Source organism: Chelonoidis abingdonii, chromosome 8 (genome assembly GCF_003597395.2).
Source record: "Chelonoidis abingdonii isolate Lonesome George chromosome 8, CheloAbing_2.0, whole genome shotgun sequence".
NCBI lineage: Eukaryota > Metazoa > Chordata > Testudines > Testudinidae > Chelonoidis > Chelonoidis abingdonii.
The window spans coordinates 49655381-49681226 of record NC_133776.1 but is presented as its reverse complement, the minus strand read 5'-3'; the positions used below and the strand labels follow the sequence as shown (position 1 = coordinate 49681226).

At 46.8% G+C, this 25846-nt stretch overlaps 1 protein-coding gene across 7 annotated transcripts in view; it reads left to right on the top strand.

The window, feature by feature from the left end:
* The window catches only part of GIGYF2 (GRB10 interacting GYF protein 2), a 173100-nt gene that overhangs the window by 50386 nt on the left and 96868 nt on the right, over nt 1–25846 (top strand). For all 7 annotated transcript variants that reach the window (XR_012656383.1, XM_075068594.1, XM_075068591.1 and 4 more), the window contains 3 exons: nt 11983–12091; nt 22331–22442; nt 23016–23056. Coding sequence is in view for 6 of the 7 variants with exons in the window: in XM_075068594.1 (XP_074924695.1) it covers nt 11983–12091; nt 22331–22442; nt 23016–23056 (262 nt within the window). In the remaining variant the exon portion in view is untranslated. The remainder of the gene's footprint in view (nt 1–11982; nt 12092–22330; nt 22443–23015; nt 23057–25846) is intronic.

The window sequence follows — 25846 nt, the reverse complement described above, 5'->3', positions numbered from 1 at the left end:
CAAGTGGAGTTCCCCAAGGGTTGGTCCTGGGGCTGGTTTTGTTCAATATCTTCATTAATGATCTGGAGGATGGTGTGGATTGCACTCTCAGCAAATTTGCAGAAAACACTTAACTTTGAGGAGTGGTAGATATGCTGGAGGGTAGGGATAGGAACAAAGAGACTAGACAAATTAGTGGACTGGGCCAAAGAAACCTAATGAGGTTCAACAAGGACAAATGCAGAGTCCTGCACTTAGGACGGAAGAATGCCATTCACCTTACAGACTAGGGACCAAATGGTTAGGAGGTAGTTCTGCTGAAAAGGACCTAGGGGTTACAGTGGACGAGAACTGGATATGAGTCAACAGTGTGCCTTGTTGCCAAGAAGCTAACAGCATTTTGGACTTGTATAACTAGAGCATTACACAGCAGATTATTCCCCTCTATTGACATTGGTGAGGCTCGCTGGATGTACTGGGTCCAGTTTTGGGCCCACACTATAAGAAGGATGTGAAAATTGGGAAAGTCAGTGGAGCAACAAAAGATTAGGGGGCTGGAGTCATATGACTCTAGGAGGAGAGGCTGAGAGAACTGGATTGTTTAGCCTGCAGAAGAGAATGAATGAGCGGAGGAATTTACAATAGCTGTTGAGCTCTCCTGAAAGGGGGTTCAAAGAGGAAGGATCTAATACTGTCTCAGATGGGTACTGATGACAGGAAGGAGTAAAGGTCTCAAGTTGCCAAATGGGGTGGTTTAGGCCGGATATTAGGAAAATTTTTTCACTCAGAGTGTGAAGCACGGAATGTTTCCTAGGGAGTGGTGGAATCTGTCCTTCCTTAGAGGTTTGTTTAAGGTCAGGCTTGCAAAGCCCTGTCTGGATGATTTAGTTGGAATTGGTCTGCTTTGAGCGGGGATGGGGGTTGGACATAGATGACTCGCTGAGTCCCTTCCAACCTTGATATCTGTGATTCCTCTCCTCTGGGTTCCCTGGTCTCTCTTCGGCCTGACAGGAGTGAGCCCTTTTATAGGTATCAGGGGGGCCGTTAATTAGAAATCCAGGTTCGTATTAGCTAACAGCCTCACCTGACTCTACGGTGGAATCAGGTGTCCACCCTGATGTAGAGCACCCTGCTCTGGTCAGTCAGGGACCAGTTCCTGCTGCTCTCCCTTGGACTCCTTCCTATAGCCCTCTGGCCTGGAGGGAGGTGAAGGCTACTCGCTGCTAGGCCTGGGCCTTTTGCTGCTGCTGCTCTCCAGCTACTCCCCTGGCTGGGCCGACACCTGCCCCTTCTCTACCAGCTGGCTGGTGGACCCCACCCATCAGTGTTGTGTTCTTGCTGCAGCCCTTGCGGGGGGGGAGTCTGGCTGTCCACTCCCAGAGGAGAGGAGTGAGGGGCCCCAGCCCAGCCGTTGCCTACTGCTGCTGTGAACGCACCACTACACCTGAGTGTCCTTCCTGCCTGGTGTCAGACTGCCACTGGAGCTGCTGTTGTGCTGGAAGCCACTGATGCGTCAAGGAGGAGCACCATCTGCTGCTGGGAGCACGCACGAGCCTATGGCGGCTGTCTGTGAAGGCGGCCTGGAAAGGACTGGTAACTTTGGACTGTCTCTTGTGGTGGGGGTCTTGACTGTGTTTGTGGGGACAACGAGGGATGTGTCAACGAGGCCTGCCCCCTGTCCATCTGTGTCCCCCATTCCCGACATCACCACTGTGTGTCATCCCCTCCACCACCTCAGTGGACACTTAACCATCTACCTCAAGCCTCCTGCCTCAAGGAGCTCAGCTGCTTGCTTTGCTTCACCATGCCATGTTTCCGCCATTTGGGCTGGAAGCGCAGCTAGCAAACATTGCCTTTTTTGTAGGTGCTGTGCTTTCATGCCCCTCCCCCCCCCGTTGGACTGATACCCCCCTTCCCTGCAGCAGTCTCCCCCTTTCCCCTTGCAGTCCTTTGCTTCTCCCCCTGACTTTGCCCCAGTCCCTCAGCAGCTTCAGTTTGTTTTCCTGCCCCGCCCTTTTCCCTCTGTAGTTTTGTTTGCCCCAGCCTCTGAAGCTAGTCCCTTGGTTTTCCTGTCTCACCTCCAGCCTGGTGGTTCCCTCCCACCACTGTCCCCCTACTCTGCCTAGCTCCTTGCCCCATGGGCTTGTACCCCTCCCGTTTCAATTTGACCCCTGTCTCACTGCACTCTCCCCAATGTTGTTATAATCCCCCTCCCCTAGTGCAGCTAGAGGAGCTGGAATCCCATCCTGTGTCGGTGACTCAACGCCCCCCACCCCAAGGTCTTGATAGCTCTCTCCTTCCGGTGCTCTCCTCCCCTGCCTGCAGCCTAGCAGCGAGGAGTGGTTGACCTGTTCCCCATTCACCTCCTCCTCCCCCTGTGTCTCTCCTCCCTACCTCCTCATTATGGCAGGGACAATGCGGGTGGGATCCCTTGGGCAGCCCCCACTGCCCTTCCTCCACCTGCCCCTCCCCCGTCATCCCCTGTGGCTACCACCTTGATGACCACTACCAAACCCCCTGCTACCGCCCTTGCTGGAGCACTGGCAGCAGTGGACAACAGGGTGAACTCCACTGTTGCCACGTCCCTTGCTCCCTCCGATTCTGGGGGACCCCCCCTCAGCCGGTGGGAAGGGCCAGGGCAAAAGGAAGGGTAAAGTCCCTGCCTAAAAGGCTAGGCTTGCAGGGCAGGAACTGCTCCCTCTACTGTGGCGTCCCCTGTTACTCCCTCCACCGGCTCTGGGTGCCCCTCTCTCGGCCCCCGGGACATACGGCCAGGTGGGGGCAGCTCCCCTGCCTGCCACTATGTCATCTCTCTCAGCTACCGCCTCTGCTACCATCTGTAGTGGCTGGGTCTCCTTCCCTACCTTGACCAGGAAGCATGGTGGCCATTGCCCTCTGGTGCCTGCCTCGCCCCACTTGGAGACATATGTGCGGGCATTAACGAGGGTGGTGGGGCCCAAGGCCATCGTGGCGGCCTCCAAAATGTACCGGAATGTAGTCTTCTTCCTGGCATCGGAGGCTGCTGCCCAAGAGGCAGTGGAGAAGGGTCTGGTGGTGGGGGCGGGGGGCGTGTTCGTCCCCCTGGAGCTGCTGGAGGACCTGGGCACCCGGTTAGTCCTGACCTCCATTCCTCTCTACTGCTGCCCTGTTACCCACCTTCTCTACCCTGGGAAACCGATCTCTGTTGTCAGCCCTCTCCCATTGGGCTGCAGAGACTCCGCCCTCTGTCATGTCCTCTCATTCCGCCGTCAGGTGCAGCTTCAACTGCCACTGGTGGTATGTGACGAAGAGATGCTCGAGGGGTCCTTTCTATACCCCTACCAAGGGACCCGTTACTGCATGCATTACTCTATAGGGGAAGATCAATGCTGCCTCTGCCGGGCGATGGGGCATAGGTGGAGGGACTTCCCCTTGGTCTGGCATGGAGGAGTGTCTGGCACCCCCGATCCGCAGCGGGAGACCGACCCCGTCATCGCTGGCACCCCTGGCTGTCTGGCGCCCAGAGCCGCCCCTTCGCCGCCTCCTCCCCAGTCCACCACTGTTCCCACTCAGGTGCTGGGGGTACCTCCCCCAATGCACCGAGATGACCGGGAGAGCCCCGCCTCCAGTGCATGTAATCTGGCGGGGCCTGTGGAGGAGGATGCAATGGGTTTACTGCCGGGCATGGTAGAGGGTGAACCTTCCCTCCTCCATGCAGCCCCACTACTAGCTCCCCGAGCTCCAGTGCTACTGCCCTGGCCCCCCCTCCCACCCCCCGGCCCGACTCGACCCCTGTCCACCAGCCCACAGATGATGCCATGGAGGACTGGGTCCAAGTATAGGGGAAGCGGGGCAAGCAGAAGGCTCGAGTACTGCTCCTTCCATCTGATGCGGAGGCCCCCTGAAATTCCAGAAAGGGGGCCACTAACACCAAGCTTTCTGCCTTGCCCCTGGCTATATTCCGTCTCTCAGAGCCATCTGGGGATGACGTGGCAGCAATGGAGGGTAGCACTACCCCTCCTCTGCAGTCCCTCCCTGGGGGAACCCCTTCTGCCCCCTTGCCACCTGACCTCCCTGCATGATCCAAGGTGAGAGTCACTTTGGGTGCTGATGAGGAGGTTCCCAGTGTGGTGGGTAGTGATTTTCCCTCCATCTTTAAGGAGCTCGAGGCCCTGGGTCTGACCCCAGTCACCCAAGGAGAGGACAACCCTCTGCTCTCTGCCTCTAACTGCTGCTTCTGCTCCCGCCTCTGAGGAATCTTTGGACTTTTCTGCCAGCCTGGCCACGGATGGCCTCCCACTAATGGCCGCCGAAACTATTGAGGCAACGGCCAGTGCCATGTGGCCGGGACCTGAGTCATCAGGGGCATCCCTCGTTGATGTAGGGTAGGAGACCTCCTTCCCGGGTGGAGGCCCTACTGCTGTATCCCCTCGTATCGATGCCATGGCCACAACACTTGCCTTGGAGCGCGAGCCTGGTATCATCAAGGGTCCCCTTTCCACTCCACAGACCCCTGAGCCTGACTGAGAGGTGCCATCCCCTAGTAGCTCGGCTGCCAGGGCCCCGGTCCCAACTCTGCCCATCTCCCCAACCCTGCTCCTGACCCCTGCCCTGCCCCTGATGCCGACCGCACCCCCCCACTTCCCATGCTGCTATTAATGTCCCTGAGGCTATCTCCTTCCCCATCCTGGATGATGACCTCCAGGGAGAGGCTTTCATGTTCCACTGTCCTGATCCCCTAGGGGCTGCTATTTTCCCTCTGCCGCCCCCCACTGAGCCGGCATCTGCGATGGGCTGCGTGGCGCCGGCACATCAGGCACTACGCCAGGGGTCTGCCCCGTGTCTGCTCGTCTCAGTAGGGCACAGGGCTTCGACAGGGCCATGCTAGAGGATGGCCAGGGGCCTGTAACCCCGCCCCCTGATAGGCTGTGAGAGTTTCTCCAGGATGCCAGTGGGTCCCGGAACAAGGTGCAGCTCGCTCTCCAGCTATGGGGGGACTTTTATCAAATTCTCCGGGCTGTAATGGCCATTCTGGGTGGGGGCAAAGGGACCGGGAGGCAGGCTGCTTCGGCCTACCAGCTGGCCCATGAATTCTGTAACTCCTTGCTCACCTACGGGTGGGGGGGTTGGTCATGGTTTGCTGCCCGGCACAACGGGGGCCGTAAGCTCCCTTACCAGCGAGGATCTCCCCCCCCGCCATGGCATCTACCGTCTTTGTAACATTAAACACCTGGGGCTGAAGGATGGGTATCCACAGGTGCCAGGTGCTCTCCTTCCTTTGAGGGGGAGGGTACTCTGTGGCTTTCCTGCAGGAGACCCGTACGGTTCCAGCCGCCGAAGCAAGTTGGTGGCTGGAGTGAGGGGACAGGGTCTATTTTAGCCACCTCAACACCACTTCGGCTTGGGTGGCTACCCTCTTCTCTGACCTACAGCCCGAGGTGCTGGGGGTCACCAAGGCTGTGCTGGGCCACCTGCTGCACCTCCAGGTCCACATGGAGAGACTAGTGGTCAATCTCGTCAATGTTTATGCCCCAACATCAGGCCCGGAGCAGCTGAGTTTTTATCAGCAAGTGTTCGCCTTCCTTGGCTACTTGGATTCTCGCGAATGTCTGGTCCTGGGCGGTGACTTGAACACCACTCTCGAGGACCGGGACCGCTCGGAGACCGAGCAGTGCCTGGCTGCCGCAGGCGTCCTCTGGGAGATGGTCAGCCATCACTTCCTGGTGGACATCTGGTGTGACCACCACCTGGATGACGTCTCAACGTTTACCTGCGTCTGGGTGGAGGCCCGTCAGTCACGCCACTCCCAGATGGACCACATTTATTTTTCATGCTGTCACCTTTCACGGGCCCACTCCTTCAGCATCCGGCTGGCCCCATTCTCAGACCACCACCTAGCAACTGTGATAGCTTCTCTCTACGCAGAGAGGCCAGGGCCGGCCTCTTGGCACTTTAATAACAGTCTGTTCGAGAACGTGGGCTTCGTGACGTCCTTCCGGGAGTTCTGGCTTGCCTGGCGAGGGCAGAGGCTCGCCTTTCCCTCGGTGCGGTGGGAGGTGGAGAAGGTGCACGCTCAGCTCTTCTGCCACGACTACACCTGCGGCGCTAGCCAGCGGAGAGATGCAACGATAGAGCAGTTGGAAGGGGAGGTCTTAGAGCTGGAGAGGTGTCTGGCCGCCAGCCCCGAGGATCCATCCCTCTGCAGGGCATGCAGGAGAAGCGGGAGGAGCTCTGGCCCTCAAGGACCATCAGGCGCAGAGTGCCTTTGTTTGATCTCGCGTCCTCTTCCTTCGGGAGAAGGCTCTCAGCTCCTGCTTCTTCTACGCCCTGGAGAAAAAGAGGGGGGTGAAGAAGCACATCACTTGCCTCCTAGCAGAGAATGGCACTGTCATGGTATAACCCCTATTCTGAACCTTAGTGTCCAAAAGATGGGGTACCAGCATGAATTCCTCTAAGCTTAATTACCAGCTTAGACCTTGTAGTGCTGCCACCAACCAGGACTTGCAGTGCCTGGTACACTCTGGTCCCCCCAAAACCTTCTCTGGGGACCCCAAACTCCTTGGGTCTCACAACAAAGGGAAATAAACCATTCCCCCTCCCTTCCTTTCTTCCTCCCAGATCCTCCCCTCCTTGGGTACACTAGGAGATCACTGTGATTCAACTCCTTGAATCTTAAAACAGAGAGGAATGTCACCTTCCCCCCTCCTCTTTTCCCCTCACCAAGAGGTAATACAGATTCAAGCTCCGTGAATCTAAAACACAGAGGAATTCCCCCTTCCCCCTTCCTTCCCTCCTTTCTCCCACTAATTCCCTGGTGAGTACAGACTCAATTCCCTTGAGCCTTAACAAGGGGAAAAATCAATCAGGTCTTTTAAAAAAGAAAAGCTTTTAATAAAAATAAACAATAAAAATTGTCTCTGTAAAATCAAGTTGGAAAATGTTACAGGGTCTTTCAGCTTATAGACACTAGGGAGAGTCCTCCCCCCAGCACAGATACAATCTTTCCAGCAGAATACACATTTGCAAATAAAGAAAACAAACAAAAAGACTAAACCGCCTTTCTACTGGTACTTACTAATTTGAACAGAAGAGATTTTTTCAGAAAGATTGGAGGAATCTGCTTACATGTCTGGCCCCTCTCAGAACCCAGAGAGAACAAAGCAAAACCCCAAAAACACAAACAAAGGCTTCTCTCCACCGAGATTTGAAAGTATTTTGTCTCCTGATTGGTCCTTTGGTCAGGTATTCCAGATTCACTGTTTGTTAACCCTTTACAGGTGAAAGAGACATTAATCCTTAACTATCTGTTTATGACAGGCACCACCCTCATGGATCCGGCAGAGATGTGCGGGAGGGCCAGATTCTTCTACGCAGGCCTCTTCTCCCAGGATCTCACCGATTCTGACGCCTTCGAAGTGCTCTGGGACAGACTTCTGACTGTCCGCATGGTTGACAGAGACCGGCTAGAGCGGCCTCTCGCTCTGGCCAATTTCTCGGAAGCCCTCCGCTGCATGCCCACAAATAAATCTCTGGGCATGGACAGGCTGACCATGGAGTTATATCGTGTGTTCTGGGACGTCCTCGGCCCGCACCTTTGCACCGTCTGGGCTGAGTCCTTGGAGAGCAGAGTCCTCCCCCCGTCGTGTAGGTGAGCTGTGCTCGCCTTGCTCCCAAAGAAGGGGGACCCCTGCGACCTTCAGAATTTGCATCCTATCTTGCTTCTCAGCACGGACTATAAAGTCATAGCGAAGGCCATCTCGTGCAGCTGGGGTCCGTGCTGGCGGACGTGGTCCATCCAGAGCAGACCTACATGGTCTCAGGCTGCACCATCTTTGATAATCTCTAGTTGGTCTTGGATCTCTTGGAGCTCGGGTGTAGGGATGGTCTGTCTTTCACCCTTCTGTCCTTGGATCAGGAAAGGGCATTTGACAGGGTGGGGCATGGTTATCTCCTGGGCATTCTGCGAGCGTTTGGCTTTGGGCCCCAGTTTGTGGGTTTTCTCCAGCTGCTGTATGCCTCTGTGGAGTGTCTGGTCAGACTCAACTGGACCCTGACCGAACCAGTCAGCTTTGGGCAGGGAGTACGGCAGGGATGTGCCCTCAGGCCAGCTGTACGTGCTGGTAATGAAGCCTTTCCTTGATCTCCTCTGCCTGAGGCTGACAGGGTTGGTGCTGCGGGAGCAGGAGCTGTGGTGACGTGCTTTTCCTGATCCAGGACGTGGGTGAGTTGGTGCGGGTGAAGGCTTGCCAGGCTGTCTACTTGATGACCTCCACTGGCTGAGTCAGCTGGGTCAAGAACTCTGGCCTGGTGGTTGGGGACGGGTGGCAGGTGAGCTCCCTCCCACTCCCACTTCAGGCCATCTGGTGGACCGCTGGTCCACTGCTCTATCTTGACGTTTACCTTTCTGCCATGCATCTGTCTCCGCGGGAGAACTGGCAAGGTTTAGAAGACAGGGTGGTAGAGCGGCTCCAGAGATGGGCAAGACTACTCTGTGTCTCCTTCTGAGGGAGGGCACTGGTGCTCAATCAGCTAGTCCTGTCCATGCTCAGGCACCGGCCCAACACCCTAGTCCCAGCCCCGGATTTCCTGGCCAACCTCCAGAAGTTGGTGGAGTCCCCCTCAGTGCGCCAGAAGTTGGTCCTGGCAGAAGTCACCAGAGTCAGAGGCCTCCTGGACTGTGACTGGGGAGATGGGTTGGATCCCCTGATGCTCACTCGGCGCATGGGCTCTTCAGACCTTGTACTCCCCGGCGCGTACTTCAGGAGGTGAGGGCTGCTTTACCGCCCGCTGCTCAGGTCTTTCTTGACCGGGTCCTGTGAGAGGGCACACCGTGCCCACCCTCCACCCCAGGCCCTCCTGACCTTTTCAGCGGGCCCGTGGACCTACTAGGCTACCTCACCCGTTTACAATGAGCCGGCTGCACGAGTTGCAGCCGGTCCGGTTCCATACCGTGCCATGAAAACATTTGTACATGCTCATGCTCCACACCCTTCATGTCCTCACCCTTGTGTCCCGCCCCAACATGAAGTGGCAGGACCTTCTGCCATCTCTAGAGGGTGAGGAGCCCCAGTGGGCCAGCCTATATTCTACCCTGGTCCCGAGGCCCACTAGGGATGTCAACTGGTGGATCCTTCATGGAGCTATGAGCACGGGTGTGTACTTGGCGTGGTTTGCTCCCCTCCCGGACACCTGCCCCTTTTGTGGCGTGAGGGAGACCCTGGCGCGCAGATATCTGGAATGCGCCAGGTTGCAGCCCCTATTCCGGCTCCTCTTGGATATATTATTATGGTTTTGGTTGCACTTTTCCCCTCACCTGTTCATCTACGCACTCCCTATCTGTGGCCCCACAAAGTTGTGGGACCTCCTTGTCAACCACCTCCTAGGCCTGGCCAAAATGGCCATCTGTGAAACCAGGAAGAGGAAGTTGGCCGAAGGGGTTTTCTGCGATTATGGAGACCTATTTCCGCTCCTCTGTCCATTCATGCATCCGGGCAGAGTTCCTCTGGGCTGCATCTGCTGGCGCCCTAAACACCTTCGAGGAGCAGTGGGTGCTATCTGGGGTCCTCTGCTTGGTGTCCCTGGCAGGTTCCCTTTGTTTAGTCCTATGACCTCACTCCCGTTCCTGTTAACTCATTAGTTGTCCCCCGCAATTATTTGGTATCACGGACCTGTGGATCCTCCCCTTAGGCTGGGGGGAGGTCCTTTTAGCAGAGCCTGCCCACTTTCCTGAATACCAGAAGGACTACTCTGCTGTACCTAACTGGCCTGGGTCTATCACATTTTAGATAAACATGCTATCTGTTGTTTATATAGTGTAAAAGGAAGATTTAATTGTTTCAAGTACATTTATTATTGAATTAGAACACTGACTCTAAGGAGATTATTTAAGAGAGGCTATAAGTTAAAGTAAAATTCACGTCTTGCAATTACTCTGAGAAAATCCAAAGGAAGAACAGATTGTTCTGACCATTTGCGCTACTTAACCACCTTCCTGGTTAACACACTGAAGTTTGATCAATTTTCTAATATGACAGTCCTTCGTGATTACAATTTTTTGGTGATATATTAAGTGTGACTACATGACTTCCTGTTTTCTATATGTATGTTGTCTAACCATTGCATATGATCAGTTTACCTTTTTTCCGCGGACATTTCTACAGCAGCCTTTTCTAAAATTTCCCATCACTATTTTCTCAGCATCCGAAATGTTACCATTACCTTACCTGCTCCACGCCTTTGTTTTTAGGAAATATTCCACAGCTTGCGTATGTTGCTGCTTTTAATTTTCCTAAGTAGTAGCAGAGTGAAATTGACTAGGGTTATGAATGATTAATTTGCACTCTGCCAATTTTCACTTAGCAAAAATTTGAGCAGCAGCAAAGATACTCAAGTATTATGTCTGCAGACTGAGGAAGATATTACCACAGCTGTGAATGTTCAGTTAATTTTTAGAAGGTTTTCTTAGCAATTATAAGAGCTAGGAAAAAATGTTAAATGAATACTCAGATTTTGTAGAGGTTGACAACACTCATCAAAGAAAGCTTTGTACCTGCGATGGGTGATAGGATTTTTTTCAAGCTATGGTCATAGTTACCAGTCTCCCCTTGGAGAGGTTCTTCCTTTCCAGATAGATGTCAAATATTTGTTTGGACTTATTTGAAATAAACTAAAGTGCATGCAGCTTCCTGTTTCTTTGGACACCAGTATATAAAGTCTAAATGACAATCTAATTGCTTGTCTCATTATTATTTCTTTAGGACTCTTCAAGGCCATAATAAGTTAGATGTGTCCAGAGGCATGTAAGCAATGCTAGTCTATCCCCAGTAGATTTGTTTCTAGAAGACTTACAGAACAGCTACATGGAGTTCTATGCATTTTTCTTTTTTTTTTTATTTAAAGCTTAGACTTGGAAGTACAATAGGAGTCCAAGTTTGCTATGCTAGTGGTACGGAATTGGTTTCTGGGCAGAAGTGCCCAAACTTCCAACTGTCTATGTTCAGAACATTTTGGGTGTTTCTGTGTAACTAGTTGTTCTATGTTGAAATGTCTTTTTTTTTTTTTTTTTTTTTTCCTTTTAGTAAATCTTTTTCTTGTTTCTGTTGCATTCCATGACTGTTGCATAGGATTTCTGTTACTAAAATGAGCTTTTTTTCTTTAAAATTTTAGTGATTCATAAAAATGTTAAGTCTTCAGAAGTGATCTATTGCTGTTACTGTACGTTTGGAGAAAGATTATACTACTTAATTGTTCAGAAGGATAGTAATTGTAGTAGATTCCCTCTCAACCACCCCACATTCCTGAAGGAGGAGATAGTATGTTACTGTCTTGCTTTAAAAATGAACTGATTGGAGATGGTATTGGTGCACGACATCAGTGAGTAGGCACATATTACTCACTTTTAAGGTGGCACTCTGACTGTGGATTTTAAGTTATTTGACGTTCCAGTCAGTCATATGCAAGGAGCATGGAAGACAGTACTTGCAGTACATTTTTAATGTCTTTTTGAAAATAAGAATTGCAGGTAAGTTACTTTTTTTGATCTGGAGTATAACTTTTTCAGTCACACAGCTCATTGTAATGTGTCCTTTACTGGCATGGACTTGTTGTCAGCCTCTCTACCTGTTTCTCTGGCTCTCTGTCACCATAGTATCTTAGCTGATACCACCATCCTTGCTCTTCAGGGAGCTGACGGTTGCATTCTTGTATCTTCTAGAAAGGGAATGGAAAGATAAAGGCAAATGTTTGCTTTTGTTAGTTTAGAGGTTGAAAGGAAAGGAAGCACTAAGAGTAGAAGAAAAGAATGTTGAAAAAAGATATTTTAAATGGGATCACTTAGTAACTTCCCAATGTATCTAAGCAATTTATTGTATATCTTTTGATTTGTTTTGTGATCCGTGAGCATTTTCAATTGCAGAAAGTATATGCAGAAGAGAGTCAGGGTAGGTATCACTTTTATGCTAAAAAGCATAGGGAAAGGTACGTTTGCTTGTTTATCTCACCTTGGCTGTCTCCTCTTCTTGGCAGAGAAATTTCTCCATGTCTGTAAACAGTGCTGCTGTCCTGCGGTTGACGGGACGAGGAGGAGGAACGGTGGTAGGGGCTCCTCGAGGTCGAAGTTCCTCTAGAGGTCGAGGTGAGCTGTTTTCTGAAGACTGGGATGATACAGTGGATGGGGGACAGATCTAGGTTAAATTGTCTGTCTGAAAAGTGACCACCATTATTTGGGTAACACCAGTAGGGGATTTGGAATTATGCAGCCAGATAAAACTGCCAAATTCCTGCCCCCAAGGAACTTCTCTTTAAAGGCCCTAACACTGCAGGGGTTGAGGAAGGAGGGAAAGTGAATGTGGGAGAATGAGGCTTGCAATACCACAAGATCACTAAGAATGCATGTTACGTACATATCTGGTTCCTCTTTTGTATGTTTATTTTGTTAAATATATAAATGTGGATTGAAGGAGAGTAATGAAAGGAACAGTTTTGAGGTGGACTATCAAGGAAAGTGTAAGGTTGCTCGACTCAGAGTTGTAAAGAATATCCAACCATAAGAGATGGTATTAGAAAAAGTTTGGTGTTGCTCATAAAAGAAGAGAACAGGAGCATTAATTAAGAAGTTGAAAGGATTGGTTTTAACTTAAATCTGTGGTTTTCAACTGGGGCTTCGCAGAGGTCTTCCAAATGGTTCATCTGGATATTTGCCTAGTTTTACAACAGGCTACGTTAAAAAAACGCTAGTGAAGTCAGTACATACTAAAATTTCATACAGACAACAACTTGTTTATACTGCTGTGTATACTATACACTGAAATGTAAGTACAATATTTTATATTCCAATTGATTTATTTTATAATTATATGGTAAAAATGAGAAAGCAACTAATTGTTCAGTAATAGTGTGCTGTGACACTTTTGTATTTTTATGTGTGGTTTTGTAAGCAAGTAGTTTTTAAGTGATGTGAAAGTTGGGGGAATGCAGGAAAACTCAGACTCCTGAAAGGAGTACAGTAGTTTGGAAAGGTTGGAGAGCCACTGATTTAAATGATCAGAAAGAAGTCCTTATCTGTTCTGAGCAATGCCTTAAATAACGAACTGAAAGAGATTAGTGGAGGCATAAGGTCTCTCTTTGCAGTTTATTTTGTTCACTGATAGCACTTTGTTTTGTCAATTTCACTACTTCACTAAAGTCATTTTCCCTTATTTGTTGGGTCCTTCCACACTGCAGCATTTAAAGCAAATGGGGAAATGTGTCCTCAGATAATGCCAGGGAGGCTCGGGGTAAGGTATACTACCTGAACTTACTTTTAATTTTCTTTTGAAAAACAAAAGTATATTTTTATGTTGATAGTATCCTTTAATCCTATATTATTGTGCTCATGAAGGCTATCTTTTCGTATATTAATAGATGTGATTTGTTGCGTATAGAATGCTTGAAGCTGGGGATGGAGAAGACTTCTTGGGTCATCTCCATAGCCCAGCAAGTGCCACATTTTTTTCTTATTCTGTGCCATTTAATTTTAAATGTCCCTAAGTAGTGGTATTTCTACTACCTCCCTTGAAAACAATTCCATAGCTATTGGATGTACAGAAGTATTTCCTGATTTGGTTTTAAGGTTCCCTTTATTTCTAATTGTCTGTTCTTCCCTCATAATTCCACTTCCTCCTTTGCATCTACACCTTTCAGATATTTGTGGACTGCTTTCATGTGCTGCTTCTTAGTTGTTGTTTTGCTAAGCGGTATTGTATTTAGATCTTTTATTGTATCAGTGTCAGTTCCCGAGGTCTCTAATTTTTTTCCCCTTCAAATTTTTCAGTATTTTTTTACTAATGAGTTGCCAAGGACTTATTTAAATATTTCAGGTACAGATGTACCAAAGAACTAGAGAGAGGGGCGTTTACTTCCCTCTTTGACATGATGCCAGTGTAACAGGATTGCATCAGCTTTTTCTGATGCCATATTTCATTCTTAACTGAAGTCTAATTTGCTATGCCTCACCTAAGTGTGTGTTAGCATTACAGCTGTCCAGATTTCTTTTTCCTGTTGAATATCTGTGTTTTGGACATTTTGGTCAGATATGTTAGGGTTCAAATTTACAAACACTTATGCTGCATACAGTGCTTGTTGGGTAATAAATGGTCATAGACTGAACCTCCAACATGCATTTCCCCCCACCCCCCTCTCCAGTGGAATCTGTGTTTTCTGACCTTTTCTTATGTATCCAAACACCTTTGTATTTCTTTACCCTTCCTTTTTTATTTTGCAACTTTTGCATTTCTCTTCCCTTCGGTCACTAACATTTACAACGATAGACTAATTTAGTCAGATGCTGCCACCTGTACTCACAGTAAACGTACCTACTTTTCAAATACTCCAATTGATTTCAATGGCATTACTTGCAGAGTAAGATACCACTCACTGTGAATGAGAGTGGCAGAATCTGGTTGTAATCCAACAATTCTTCAGTTCTGTCAAAGATAGCAAACAATGTTATCTTTAAAAGTTTTCCCCTCCAACATTTGGTTCAGTATTTGTCTAGAGCTAGGCATTATATTGATGGCATTATAATTAATAGAATCATTCTTCATTTCTTCTTTGAATAGTGATACTGTATTTCTTTCAGTCTACCACTACCTACCCAGTTTTCAAGACAGCTAAATATTTGTTCTGAGTTAATCTTTCTTTGTTCAGATACAAGTTCCTCATTATATTCAGTTGTCCAGATATCTTTCTTCATTTTAATTAAATTCATCCTCATTTGTTTCACCTTTTTTTTTAATTTTCCTTAATCTTTGCACACCATATTCATTCTGCCTTTTTTTGTTGCCCTTATCACCTGCCAAGCTTTAGCCAACTGTCCTCTTTAATTTCTTCTCCCTTTTCACTTCCTGTATAGTTTTATTAATCATAGATCATTGAGAAGTTCACTCCAAATCATATTGGCTGCTTCTTGTTCCTTGCATTTTTTTCAGAACAGTTACAGTTCTTGGTTTTAAGTTGTGATTTCAGGATTACCCGGGTAACTCTTAATTCAGGAAATAAACTCAGGTTTCTGCAGTGACAGAATTCAGAATTAAGCTAATGAACCATTGGTGGTGTTGAAGCTGAAGATGTATATCAATTAGTTTTTGATGAAAATCTGTGCATAGAACTGATGAGATAACATTTACGTTGCATATTAAATGTTTTACTCAAGGATGAAGTTCTTCAAGTGCAGTTCTGCTTTGATGAGTGACTGTAAAAATGGTATTGTAAAATTCTGTGATGGTTTGTTGCTCAATAGCAATAGTTCCTTAACAGATTTGCTCAGTTCAGAAATACAAATGCTTTCTTAATGTTAGTCTTGCAAACTTAGTCTGGGTTCCGAAGATAATTCTGTGTTACTTTCAGCTTGCTACTCATCATCATGAGTAATAAAGCTTCTACAGATCAAATTCTGCCCTCAGTTACACCTGTACAAGCCTATTGTCTGGAATAGAGTTACACAAGTGTAACTGAGGGCAGAATTTGGATCTACGGTTGGAAGTTAGTTAAATTTATCTGATGGAGAAGTGAGAATTAATTTTATTTTCTGGTAAGAGTTGGTGATGTGTGGCCAGTATTAGAAAGTTAGATGGTGAAGAATAGGAGAGAGAACAAAAGCAGAGTCAGGATTGGTGTTGTAACCTTAGATGAGAATTACATGTATTTTGAGTGTTTTAGACTTTTAAAATAATTAAACATTTTATTAATATTGTTCTTTAAATAAGAGTATATTTAAAATAAGGTTACTGTTGAAAATCTATCAGAATAAATCTGTTTGATCTGAGTTTGTCATAAAAATTATATTATAAAAAATGTGAACTTTCACTATGGCTAACTTAATTGCCACATCTAATAGATGACTAGCTGTAAGAGAAATAACCTTTTTAAACACAATTTAACAATTAGCAATAATGCCGAAATACCCCATTACTTAATTGGAGTGCATTCCATAAATATCTAGGCACGCACAAGTGGGTTTGTAGCTCTTAGTGCAGAAGTTTCTTTAGGCTCTTTTAATGATCACTGTCAGTAAAAATTTTCAGTGAAACTGTACTCTGAAGTGTAACTTCACAATTAAGTTAGCATCATCGAGGCAGCCTAATCATAAAACCATCTGCTGGAGTGTGAAATTGCTCGTACCGAAAATCTCATGCATTTTGTGTGGTGTCACTTTAGTTGTGACTAACAAGTTTTCCCTGTTCTAAAGTAATACTCCACAAGCAATCCAAGGTCATGCACTTGACCTTTCCTTCTAATTGATTTGTTTTCCTGCGAGCTCCCTGTGGAGTGTAGTTAAGCCCTGTGCTTGGAGGACTGGAATGTTTACATTCACGAAGGTGGGTGTCAGAAGAAAAGGATTTAAGTCTCTTTGTGGACTGGGCTACAGACTTAGGCCTTGTCTACACTTGCAAGTTGCAGCGCTGGTGAGGGGGTTACAGCGCTGCAACTTAGCAGGTGTCTACACTTAAAAGCTCAGCCAGCGCTGCAACTCCCTGTTTGCAGCGCTGGCTGTACACCTGTGTCTGCTTCCGGTGTAGCGAGGGCAGCGCTGGTGACCGTGGATCGGTGATTGGACACTCACTCAGCGTTTTTATATGGCCCAGCGCGTAATTAGGACTATCCAGCTTTCCCTTTCAGCCCTCTCTGGTCACACTTAGCACTCCACGCCCTGGGCTCAGGTGATCCGTCTTTAAATGCCGCCGGGAATAAAGAATTCCTTCCTGTATGGCTCCGAGGCTGGAGTGCAAATCAATCAATCATCAATCAGCAACTGCTCCACGCCCCAATACGTTCGCCACAGCTGGAGCAGTGCGAGCTGCGGATCTAATCGTGTTTGGGAGAACGAGACAGTCACGTCCAGCTGCGTCAAGCGCTAGAAGTTATGATAATCTACGGCCAGATATCACAGTCAATGCAGACAGAGGCTCGATGCCGAGTGCTGTTCAGTTAGGGTAAAGTGAAGGAGTTTAGGATGCCTACAAAGCCCGTTGATGGAAACCGTCGCTCTGGTTCGCCCCACTACCTGCCGTTTACCAAGGATGCTGGATGCGATACTGGGACTGTACCCAACGGCCAATCCTAGGATATATCGGAAGTCACAGCCTGGAGACCAGGTGAAGGGGACACAGCAGGTGATGTCCCCTAGCAGATGGCAGCCAGGAGCTGTGTTTCTACCCCAGGAAGAACAAGCCGTCAGCGGTGACTACTATTGAGTACGGATCGGAGGCGTCTGCTTCCTGGAAGAAGCTTTTATGACAAAGACATGCAAATGTTTTGGAGGCAGGGGGGCTATGCCTAGTTGTGGAATAGCCCATCTGATATTGATCTATACGTCGTTAACGCCTCTATAATCCTTCAAAAGTTCAGCAGAGCGTGTGCCATGCGGCTTCCAACAAGTTTATGGGACGAGACAACTTGTGTTCCTTTCCAGCCAGGCTAACCACTCGCGCATTGGCCTGCAGGGGGGGGGATCATGGCTACACACAGGAAGGCGGCTAGGGACCGGGCGGAATCCACTACTAGTAGGACAGGGTCTACCGCTCCTCGCAGAGACCCTGTAGCAGCGAAGTTATCTGGAAGGTTACATTCCTGTTGAAATGCGAGGGAATACTGTTTAAGTGCTATTTCCTGCCATCTGATCTGCATACATCCCCATGCTCAACAGGGAAGAGGAGCAGCCCTGTAAAACCCCCACCTGCCCCTTGAGCCGGTGTGCAATGCCTTCTCGATTTCCCTGCTAACTATCCTTTGCATAACCCCATGGGCTCAGCAGGGAAAGAAGAGCAGCCTGAAAACCCCCACCTTCTGCCGCCTGTTGAGCCATTTTGCAAGATGCCTTTCTCTGATTTCCCTGTACCTGCTACTTCTGGCATAAACCCCTATGGCTACAGGGAAGGAACGGCGCCTCAAAACCACCCCCCCCCCCCGCCCCTGTGGCCACCTCCTTCCCTGGTGTGCTCATGTGTATATTCCCTGTAGCAGGAACCAATCAGCACCCACCTTTTCCCCTAGTGATTCCAAATGGCTTAACCTCACCATGTGCATTCCGATCTGCTGCATGTCCCAGAGTGTGGTTATATACTGATACTAGAGAATGATGGTAAATACTCTATAAAACACGTCCTCTTATTACATTTAACTTTTTTTTTTTGAAGTGACCCTTGACTACATTCTGGAACAAAGATAAGTTTGAACAGGCTAAGAACTTAAAGAAAGACCTAGGAATCGAAGGAACAGCTTGTGAAAGCAGCATATATGTTTTCTGCAGAACCAGAAAAAGGTTACAGCATTGGCGGGAAAAACGTAGCATTAAGGAGGAGTCAGGCAGGCAAAGCAGATACCACAGATCGGCTCTAAGCCTCATGACGCACACAGACCTCATGCAGTCAATGGTAACCAGCAGCAGAGCACTTACCGGTGGCTCCTCACGCCCATCCCAAACTCAGGCACATATTGTGCCCCATGTTCCTTCAAAACACCCATTCCAGCCTTCCTGGTGCTCTACCACCACCAACTGCCCCCAACACCAATACGTTCACTCCTCACACCATTGATAACTGCCGACCTCTATACCCATGCACTCACCCCCACCACATGCAGCATTAACGACTCAAGTGCAGCAGGCAGTCATAGCCTCAAGGAGCAACATATCAAACCTCGTGAGTGTAATGCTCCTCACCGTACCCCCCCTTCCTGTTGTATGACTGCTATGTTTAATAAGAGATTTCTTGTCTTTTTTAATAGTGTTCTTATTATTACAAAAGTGTAACATACTGTACCAAGTGAAAATGAGGAACTGCAAATCATGAACCACTGCAGGTAACTGTGTGGGCCACTGCACTAAACTCGCAGTGGAAGGCACCCAACATTACTGTTGGCTTTCAGCTCAAAGTGCCCTTAAGGCATCCTGATCCTTGAAGCACTGTGTGGCCGCTCTATTAGCCCTGCGCCTCGGCCTGGCAAATCAAGCCTCCAGGCGTTGACACCTCGGAGCCCATTCGTACATGAGGTTTCACCTTCCCTCACAATATATGGAGGATACAGCACGCGCGTTATCAATCGCGGGGATGCTGCTTCCACACAGCTGACGTTGCTTCCCGTAAGAACTTCCTCCATCTCCCTTCACGGCCAAAACACACATCCACAGTCATTCTGCAGCGCTCAGCCTGTAGTTGCACCGGTCCTTGCTCCGTCCAACGCTTTACCTGTATACGGTTTCATGAGCCAAGGCATTAACTGGGGTAAGCCGGGGTCTCCAAGGACACAATGGCATTCGACATCCCCAACTGTGATCTACGGTCTGGGAAAAAGTCCCTGCCTACAGCTTCCTGAACAGGCCACTGTTCCGAAAGATGCGTGCATCATGCCACCTTTCCAGGCCATCCTGTGTAAATGGTCAGTGAAACGCCCACGGGTGATCCACAAGCGCTCTGAGAACATTGAGAAATACCCTTCCGATTAATGTACTCGGATGCCAGGGTGGGGTGGTGCCAGAATGAGATGAGCGTCCCATCTATTGCTCCTCCACAGAGGAGAAACCCATTTGGGCAAAGCCATCCAACAATGTCCTGCACATTCCCAGAGTCACGGTTCGTCTGAACAGGATGCATTAATGGCCCTGCATACTTGCATCACAACTGTTCCAATGGTCGACTTTCCCACTCCAAACTGGTTTGACGACCGATCGGTAGCTGTCTGGAGTTGCCAGCTTCCAGACTGCAATAGCCACCCGCTTCTCCACTGACAGGGCAGCTCTCAGTCTCGTGTTCCGTGCGCCGCAGGATGGGGCGAGCTCAGCACACAGTCCCAGGAAAGTGGCTTTTCGCATCCTAAAGTTCTGCAGCCACTGCTCATCACCCAGACTTGCAGGACGATGTGATCCCACCACTCAGTACTTGTTTCCCGAGCCCAAAGGCGGCGTTCCACGCTGCAGAGCACGTCCGTTACTGCCACAACAATTTAGTGTCAGCAGTGTCAGCAGCATCATTTCATCATCTGAGCTCTCACTGTCACTTTGGAGCATAAGGAAAGATCAATGCTGCCAGACGGGATGTGCTGGCAACATTCATCAGCAACATCCTAAGCAGCTCGGGCTCAATTCTTCCTGAAATCACACGCGGCAGAACACAATGGCACCAAACGGCTGAAAAGGGAAGCGATGCACCACGGTCGTGACAGAAAGTTGGAACAGGAAGCGGAATGACCCGCACCCTTCCGTCCCCTTCCCACAACCCCCAGCAGCAAATTGGGACGAGGTGCTCTGTGGGATAGCTGCCCACAATGCACCACTCACAACAGCGCTGCAACTGGTGCAAGTGTGGACACACTGCAGCGCTGGTCGCTGTCAGTGTGGACACACTGCAGCGCTGGCCGTACACAGCTGTACGATCACAGCTGTAACGGCCAGCGCTGCAAAACTGTAAGTGTAGACAAAGCCTTAGACTTTTGTTGTTGCCGTTTTCCTGTTCAAGTAAGAGGCCATAACTGAGGCAGCTTTACCCAGCACTGTGCTGCCTATTTCTGAACTGAGGCATAAAGATGTTTTTCCTCCTATTTTTCCATTTTCACTGCCATTTCACAAATATCTAAGCCATAGACAACCTGAAATTCTACTTTAAAATTATCTGAGTTGGGAAAATAAATTACAGCCAGATCAATTCTTACACACTGCTGTTATGGCAGTTCTTAATACTAAACCTCTAACAATTTGACTACATGAACACTGCATGCTACATGCTAATTTATTTGTGGTGAGGGGGCTAGAGCCACATTTACTTTCTGCTTAATGTGTATGGTGTGACTAGAGACCCTTGATTGCCTAGGAGATCTTGGTTCTGTTCCAAGCTCTGCTAAAGATTTCCTGTGTGATCTTAGGTCAATAACTTAATATCTCTGTGCCTTAGTTCCCCATCTGTAAAATGGGGAGAATACTTGCTTTGTCTTGGCTGTGTAGATGATAAGCTCTTAAGGGCAGAGACTGTCTCTCACTATATATATGTATTGTATCTAGCACACTGAGGCCTCTAGGTACTACTGTAGTACAAGTAATAAGAGCAGTGCTCCCCACCTCTATTTACAGTGGTTTGAAAATGCCCTTTTTTTGGTTCTTTTCCTCTATCTTTGCATTAGAGAGGCTTCTGTACTCTTCTTTGTTCTGACTTTGAAGTATCAGATAGACCTTGTATTCAATGCTTTTGTCTATTCCACATTTACATCAAGATTGTCAGCCTCAGGTACTCTAGACTTCTCCTTCACTCCATTTCCATAAGAAAATAGGGAAGGTTGGAGAACTTGGTCACAAGAGAGTCAATTAGGGGGCAAGATAGGGTTGAATAAAAACAGTTAACTTATTTTTAAATGCAGTTTGCCCTTTCTGCACTAGGTACAGTCCATTTAAAATCATATTTACTAAGACATATTTTCTAACACATTATACAATGCAACCTGTTTTTTCAGTCAAGACATGGCTTCGGTATCTTTATGCCTACTATATGACCATTTCTTTGGTGGTGGTCTTTTTTTTTCAGGCACTACCTTTGATTATCTTTTTCATGTATTCTGCATGTGTTCATGAACCAAGTTTGTCTTTTTGGAGTATAATATAAGGCTAATGTGCTTCAGTGTCAATACTGCCAGTATTCTAGCATGCACTGTGTTTATACTGACCTATTGCATATTACCACATATTTATACACTTTCTGCTTCATTAATTTTCTGCATCAATTTCTTCTAGTTTTTCTATAGCTCTGTAGAAACTGCTTTGACACATCTTGATTATCTTTTCTGTGTGGTACTTATTACATCTTTCTCTCCTGTGTAAAATCTATGCATTTAATAATGGAACTGTTACATAATTGTTCAAGTTTCTTCTCCTCTTCTTCAGTCTATGCTATTTCACCTTCTTTCCTCTTGTTCTGTATAGCTCTTCTGTGCATTACTTTGTGTGCTGGACTATAACCAAGGCTCAAATTACCTTATTTCCAAATTCCCCAAAGTTGTTTTCATGTTTACTTTAAACCTACCCTATTTGGCAGCCTGTTAATTTGTCCTTCTCTATGAACAGCTCCAAACATGGTGATGAAGTGGGTGTACAAACTTGTGAGAAATGATGTGTCTTGAAAAGTAGATGTTAATTTCCAAAATCAGTTTCTTGGGAAATGTTTAGCTTTGAAATATTAAGCCAGTGGATTTAATCATTGCTACTGTTCCCATGAGATGGAGGAAAGACTTGCCCACTATCAGGTTGCCATGTCTTAAGAGGATTATAAGAAAATGAGGTCACATTAACATTAGAAAACAGAAGTGAAGTTCTTTTTACAAATGCTTTTCTTTGTTTGTTTTTTTGTCTTTGCAGGCAGAGGCCGAGGAGAGAGTAGCTTCTTCCAAAGAAGTTTTGACGAAGTGGAGGGTGGATTTGGGCGAGGAGGAGGCAGGGAAATGCACAGATCTCAGAGCTGGGAGGAAAGGTAACAGAAAAGCCTAGACTTTAAAATGTACTGTAGGTGCACCTGCTTGGATCCCATTCTTGCACCCTTCATTCACAAAAAATATTTCAGAAAGGCTCTGTAGGAATGTGTACTGGTTGATTGTCTTGGAATTTCTAAAGTGGATACCATATAGTGATGTTGCTAAAAACCCAGCTGTTATAAACAAAACACTGTTCAAAAGCTTATATTGCTGATGGCTTGTGAGCATGAACAGAGCACTGCTTTGAGAAAGTGAGGTGTTCTAGAAACCTTCATTTCCATAGTAGCTATATTTGGGTGAAAGTTTGTATAGCTCTCATAAGAGAGGGCTCTTCAGTTAGTTTTAGCCTTTAGTCTGTTTGCAATGCTTTAGGCCTAGCTTTTTAAGGTATTAAGGTGCCTAAATTTCTAGATAGGCTCCTGTTGGCATTTTCAAAAGCACCTGGACACCTAACTACCCTTAAAATTTTGGTCCCATCGCTCTGGTGAGAGAGAGGAAATGTGTGAGAGTTGGACCTGAAATGATGGCATTCTTCCAAAGCCTTGTCTGAAACTTTTATTCTGCCTTTCTAGGGGAGACAGGCGGTTTGAAAAACCAGGGCGAAAAGATCCAGGTAAGATAGTTACTATATATGTATATATGCCATTTTAAACCTTCTTATCCTCTAAAATGCACTACCAAAAAGTTCCTTAGAACATTCTTTGAGCTCTTGCTTGTTCTTGCTTTGTTTGAGTCATCTGCATCAGGAGTTGCTTGAGGTTCTCATCTTTGTGTAATTGCTCTCTGTCAGAAGCAATATATTTTTGAAGTTTTAACAAATCCTCCACTTGAACTTCATCTGGAGCTTGCTGCTTACTTGGGGCAAGCCAGTCCGAACACACGTGTGTTCCATTCTTGGCACTGACTTCAATTTGATTCTGGGGGCACATTCAAAGTGGCAATGTTTGTCATGTAGATCCTGAAGTATTTGAGACCTGACTATCCCAGCAATTCTGTCCACCATACTTTTTGATGGATTTGCAGTTAGTTAAAATGCTCTTGCTGTTTTTCTCTTGATATACCTTCTGGAACATACAACAGCATTTTCTGTGAGAGATTCTTGGCTGTGGAGCTCCTTGCTTTCACAGGAAATTAGTCAGAGACATTGTCTGGCCATTTTTAAGGTACAGTGAAAGAGGTACTGGTTGTCTTATTTGAAACATTATCAGCTAAAATGGCTCTTCGGTGAGTGGATGAAGAAGGCTTGGGTCAGAAGATACGTTGTCTGTTTGGAGGAGAAGTTTTCAAAAGCACAAAGGGCATTTAGGGGTCCAGGTACTGTAAGTCCGTAGGAACAGGGTATCTAACAGCCCTTTATCTCTGAAAATCTCACCTCTTTAGGGTCAGTAGGTGTGTATATTGCTAATTTTGCAATGGTGCCAAGTTACCATGGTGATAGGTGTCTTAAAAAAGCTTTGTAATCACCATCTGATTTTCAAAGCCCTCTGAATCTCCTCTTCAGGTATCTGAGTTGATTATCGTGTTTCCTTAAGGTTGCTTAATTTTTTGGGTCCTAGGGTTTTGGCTCAAAAGATGACAAAGTTAAGAGAGGTGTCCCTAACTCTGCTTGACTTCCCTTTTCTGTCGTAGTCATTGCTCTTAAGAATGACCAGTTAGGGTTCATTTGAGGTTGTCTGCATCTAACTTGATACTTCCACCTCATAACTCTTCTGCCTCCCTGTGTGTTCATGATTTAATATCTCTCTGAAAAAGTGGGGAAGGTAAAAAGATTAGCAATTTTCAGTGTTTCTGCTGTGGTGGTAGTTAGGGGTTATGGTTTATATTATTGATATTCTAGTATGTAACTACGAAGTGGCCATTATACTGTTGTTTTGCAGCTCCTTCCTTGGAAATCTATGGAGGAGCAAAACCCCAAGCTAGCTCCTATGAACAGAGCAGAGAATTCTTCCAAAGGCAAATGAGGGTAGAAATTGCAGACTGGAGGCACTAGTGGCTACAGCAATAACTTGATTTAATGAAATTACATTTATTTTAGCACCTTTTCATCCTGACAGATGTGAAAAGACTTTGCAATTTTACCAAACTATGCACAGAATTCACTTCATTTATTAATGAAACCACAGCAGCAGTTTAGTGGTGCAGATTGACACTACATGTCATTTTAGGATGAGAAGCAGATCTCTTCTTATTGAAATGGCATGAGGGATTAAGGTATGCAGGATATAATTACCGTAGCTGGAATTTTGTCAGGATGCCAGGGTTGATGCTCTTCTTCCTATAAAGCATGTCTTGGGATCTTCAGTAACCACAAGTGGTCAAGACTGTGGCTTTGTATCTCATCTGAAAGAGTGTCTCCTCCCCCCCCCCCCCCCCCCCCCCACAGATTGTTGAGGTATTGTTCTAATATTTGCTCAAAGGGAAGAATGCCAACTACCAGAACACTGACATAACTTGCTGCTGCACCTGACTGTTTGTTTCTCCTCTCTTTCTGGTACTGTCCCAGTCTGATCCTGTTCAGCTTGTGAGAACAGACAGGATCACAGCATGAGGTAATATGGCTGAAGGCCATATTTGTAAGCTGTTCAGATTTTTAATATATAATACTCTCAGGGTTTTAACTATATCCACTAGATTTGCCTGTCACTCTTTTAAGGATTGTGTGCCTGGGAGAAGGAAGGAAGAAAGTCAAGATTTTCCTTCCTTCGTCTCCTAACCAAAAAGGGCTGGTCAGCACAAAAGAATGATTTAGTTTCATTTCAACCTTGGTCAGTAATGGGAAAAAGTCACTGCTATATAAGCCACTAAAAAAACATTATATAAAATGATTTGAGGTCAAAAGAGTCCTAGTTTCACTTCCTAATGGACACATTCCTATCACCAAAAAACACAGTTAGCACTGTTAGCAATCTTAGCCAAGAGGTGAAGGACTGAACTGACATGAAAGTAAATTTATCACTGAGAGATGCTCTCTCTCAAGTTCAGGGATGAAGTTCATTAAGAAAAGAGTGCAGTGACTTGTTACTGTTATCCATGCTAAACTTGACAGGGGATTTAGGTTCCCACTTTTGCACTTTCCTCCAACAACAACATCTTTGCCCAAACCAACCAATAATAGCATATTCTCCAATAAGGCCTTTGAGTGCTCTCTGACCAGATATTCACTGAATCACCAGGTCTTTGTGTCCCTCTGTGTTGTGGGTGGTCAAAATATCATAGATAAGTAGAAACTAGAAAGCAGGAAATAAACCACTGTAGAATATTTTGGTAATTCAGAAATCATGGCACCCCAGGAAAATATCTTGTATTTAAAAAAAAATAAAAAAAAAATTAAGAAACCCCATACAAATCCTGCAATAAACAGGATTAATTTTCAAATGTTTTATAATTAATTGATACACTGCTA